The sequence below is a fragment of the Octopus bimaculoides genome, chromosome 4 (genome assembly GCF_001194135.2).
Source record: "Octopus bimaculoides isolate UCB-OBI-ISO-001 chromosome 4, ASM119413v2, whole genome shotgun sequence".
Taxonomy (NCBI): Eukaryota; Metazoa; Mollusca; class Cephalopoda; order Octopoda; family Octopodidae; genus Octopus; species Octopus bimaculoides.
The window spans coordinates 106,380,777-106,384,769 of NC_068984.1; the positions used below are offsets into that span (position 1 = coordinate 106,380,777).

Genomic DNA, 3,993 nt, shown 5'->3' on the forward strand with positions numbered 1-3,993 from the left:
ATATATATATATATATATATATATATACATATATATGGATGTATGTAAGTATGTATGTGTGTGTGTGCGCGCGTGTATAATTAGAGCCTACAAACGAAAAAAATACAACGGTATTTTGAAACACTTCAACACTTCATCATTTTGAATGCCAGAAGATAGTTACAAAATATGCTTATACATGAAAATAAGAATCAAAACATTCCTTATACTCACGATTTCTGTATGCTGATCTCATATGGAACATCATTTTTACAGTAAATAATGGAGTAATGTAATGGGAAATGGCAAGTCGCTTAGTAGTGCAAGATGGATCGAGAATCGTTCGATTGAATATTGGTAGAGTGATAAGAGCAACTTTGTGTTACGCGCGAAAATAGTTGTGATCATAAAAAAATATTTAAACAAACTAAAATTAAGAGCGGAAATAGCATTTAAACTTTGTACCTTGGATACTGTAAGCCATTTGTGAGATATTTCTAAGTTTAAATATTGATGATTCTAATACAAATATTGACTCGCAGGCAGACAACACATATCTGAATATATTCAATATGAATGTACTTTTAACAGTAGGCCGGTGTATGGAGACAAAACAACGATGTAAAACTTGGGTAAAGTGGTAGAATTTGGACTTTAACAGAAGCACTGTTGCTACTGCATTTGAATACACACCGTTAGTGTGACCATTCCGTGACCACCTCATTTTGGGCTCAGTCCCGCTACACAGAGTCTTGGGAAAGTGTCTACTACTAAAGCCTCCAGCCGACCAATGTCGCGTGAGTGGATTTGGCATAAGGAAACTATGAAAGTTCGCCGTATGTATGTATGTATGTATGTATGTATGTTTGTATGTATATGTGTGTGCGTGTGTTTATGCATATATATATATGCATGCATATGTATACGTATGTATGTTTGTGTACATATATGTATATCTATCTATCTATCTATCTATCTATCTATCTATCTATCTATCTATCTGTCTGTCTGTCTGTCTGTCTGTCTGTCTGTCTGTCTGTCTGTCTATCTATCTATCTATCTATCTATCTATATACATAATGAACGTGTATATATATATATATATATATATATATATATATTTCTGCTCGTTCCTGTACAGCATGATAACCGGTGTTGGATTGTTTACATCCCAGTAACATAGCAGTTTGGCCAAAAGACTGATAAAGAAGTAGTATACTTAAAAATAGTTATTAGGGTTGATGGTGTTCCAGCAAGGCCGCAGCTCAATGACTGAAACAGGCAAAAGGGTTAAGTAGTGAAAAAGATATACCTGTGTCTTGTTGTTACTTGGCTCCAGGGTAACCCTTACCGGGCGGACCTTTGAAGTAAAGAATTCCAGCCATGGCAATCTCACCTTTTCTCTTCGTACATATTGTACCCAAGAGAACGTAATGCCATTCTTCATTTTTAAGACGACAGGAGGTAATTTGAGGTAGATTTGGCTGTTATTTCTGAGCAAGTCCGACCACTGCACTCATTAAAGTCTCTAGTTCCATTTGCATTTACCCATTTTCCTAAAATCCATTCTCTTAAAACCTTGGTCTGCCAACGAATAATTCTATGAATAAAGTTTAAATATTTTATACAGAGCAAGATTAATATTTTTCAGAAGAAAACATCTTCCATTCTAAGCGCAGAATTAATGATTTCTTCAGAGGAGAATGACAATAAACTGAAATAACGGATTTCATAAACTTACTGCTCATACTTGAGTACAGTTTATTTTCCAATGTCTTTAACTGGAGTGCCAGCGAGTCATGCATAACAAGACTATTACAACAGAAATATGGACAAAGATACTAAGTAATAAGATCGTTTTTATATGTTTCCTATATGACCATCTTATAAACCGTCGATTGACTGCTTTGTACTAAGAACAATAAAAATTTACATTCTCGGAAAATAAATGACATAAGAAAAGTTTCCACTTCATTGAAAATGTTACCAAATGTTGTAAATCTTATCGAAAAAATAAATTCTTTAAAATTCTTGGTTTCCAGTCCCTTGTTTGTTTCACGTCAATAAAAATAACAATATTTACGAGATTTTACAGAATTGTTCTGTTTCTTTTTCTAATACTTAACATGGAGAAATGCATTTACTTCAACTCATGATCCGTTTGCCAATAGAAGCGTTCAATTGAAAATCTGAGCTATTTCACCTCTCATGTAAATCAGTCTTTAATACTACATTGTTGGATTAAAATCTGCCTAGAATTTGAGGATAACATCAACATTTTATTATATTTTAAACTTAAATGACCTGTGCACTTTATGTTAAACTCCGATCGTAACTTCACTAATGTTTCGGAAATAGTATTTGAGTCAATGCAATTCAAAGAATTCATATCTATAGTAGAAAAAAAAAAAACGTTAGGAATTGAATTATCGCCAAAGATAAAATCAATTTACTTCTATGTCGCATGTAATGTTGCGATTGCTTGAAAACCTATTGGAAACAGTATATTACTTGTTAATAAGATTTAATCAATAACAACCCATAAAACAGCTTTATTTTGCACTTGATTTACACAATCTACTTCAGAGATATTTCTGATTTTAATGTGCTGCATTAAATCTATTTAAAAGCAAATTATTGAGATATAATAAATCTAAAGAGACATTAGAAAATATTTGAAAATTCAATTCTTAATGCTACACAATGTTGACAATAGTTTACAGACAAGGCAACCGGGCAGGGTGTAAAGAAATAGCGGAGGGTTATTCATTGAACGGTAAATATAACGGAAAAATATTTTAAGCACAAGTCGAAGTTATTGTAAAATTAGCTTCCAACAAAGAAAAAACAAATTTTGTTTGGGAGGTTGGTTTTGTTTCGTTCCGCCCAAAACATAACATTAAAGTCTCTAGCATAGTATAAATGTGGGGACGATCCGCTGTGGGTAACTGTTTTTAGTACTACACTTTCTGTCGCTGGCCACCATGTTGTGTTATTCGTGGCGGAGGAAGCAAACTCGAGGACCACCCTGGTCGAAGCAAACTTGAACTACCATTCATTAAAGTGAATCATTTACAAAATTACGATGGTCTTTAGCATACTGTTTTATCTCCGAAATGTTCAGGCGCACATTCTGACTCTCTAATGTAAAGCTAAAAACTAAATGATATGAAAAGTATATAGATATGAGGAAATTATATTACTGATATTGTTAACTAAGTCAATATTTAATTTTCCAGAAGAATGTTACTTGTTACAAAATAATGTTCTCCTTCTGTAAAAAAATGGCCTCTCATATATTTTTGTTTTATATTTCGGCAACTAATATGACAGCTATCTTGCTACGTTGTTACAATGGCCTCTCAAATAAAATTATTTTGTAAAGTATTCTGAATATGATTTGAAATTGTTTTGAGTTTATTTGATATTGAAAGATATTTGGGAATTCTTGACGAGGCTATTTTGATCAATGTAGTGTCTTTGAGTAGATTTTTATTGAAAATTTAATACAAAGAAATTAGTTAAATTCCTTACGGCATAATCTGAAACGTAAAGCAACAAAATGCGTATTGACAAATTGAAAATGCAAATGAAGAAAAAAGTATTAGAATCGATTCGTTTTAACATGCGTTAATATATGATTATTCCTGGATTACAAATAAGAGGTAAAATCTCTCTTAGACAATTGAAAACATTCTGTTGCGTTTGGCCATGGACAATATCAACGAAAAAATTATAAAACGTAATATATTTTTGATATTGATTCACAAGTCTGAAATCATCCGATGAAATTTCAAGTAAAAAATTGCAGATTCGAATTAATTACATTTATTATTTTCCATGAAGTGAATTATATAAACTTATGTATTGCATTTCGTAACTAATTATCTGCATTTGTATTCTGAAGTATAGTATTATGATAACGTTAAATAAAATAATATCTCAGCAGCATGTGATATGAAATAAATGAAATATAGTTCTTTTTGAATTGCAGATCAGCTTGATATATCATAC

The 3,993-nt window shown here is 31.8% G+C and overlaps 1 protein-coding gene across 1 annotated transcript in view; it reads right to left on the minus strand.

Annotated features, from left to right (window-relative positions):
• LOC106875448 (putative uncharacterized protein DDB_G0271982) overlaps positions 1-1,419 on the minus strand; it is a 23,110-nt gene extending 21,691 nt beyond the window's left edge. Inside the window, exon 1 of the mRNA XM_014923603.1 lies at positions 1,376-1,419. Within this exon, the coding sequence (XP_014779089.1) occupies positions 1,376-1,419 (44 nt within the window). The remainder of the gene's footprint in view (positions 1-1,375) is intronic.
• Positions 1,420-3,993: the final 2,574 nt, after the last annotated feature.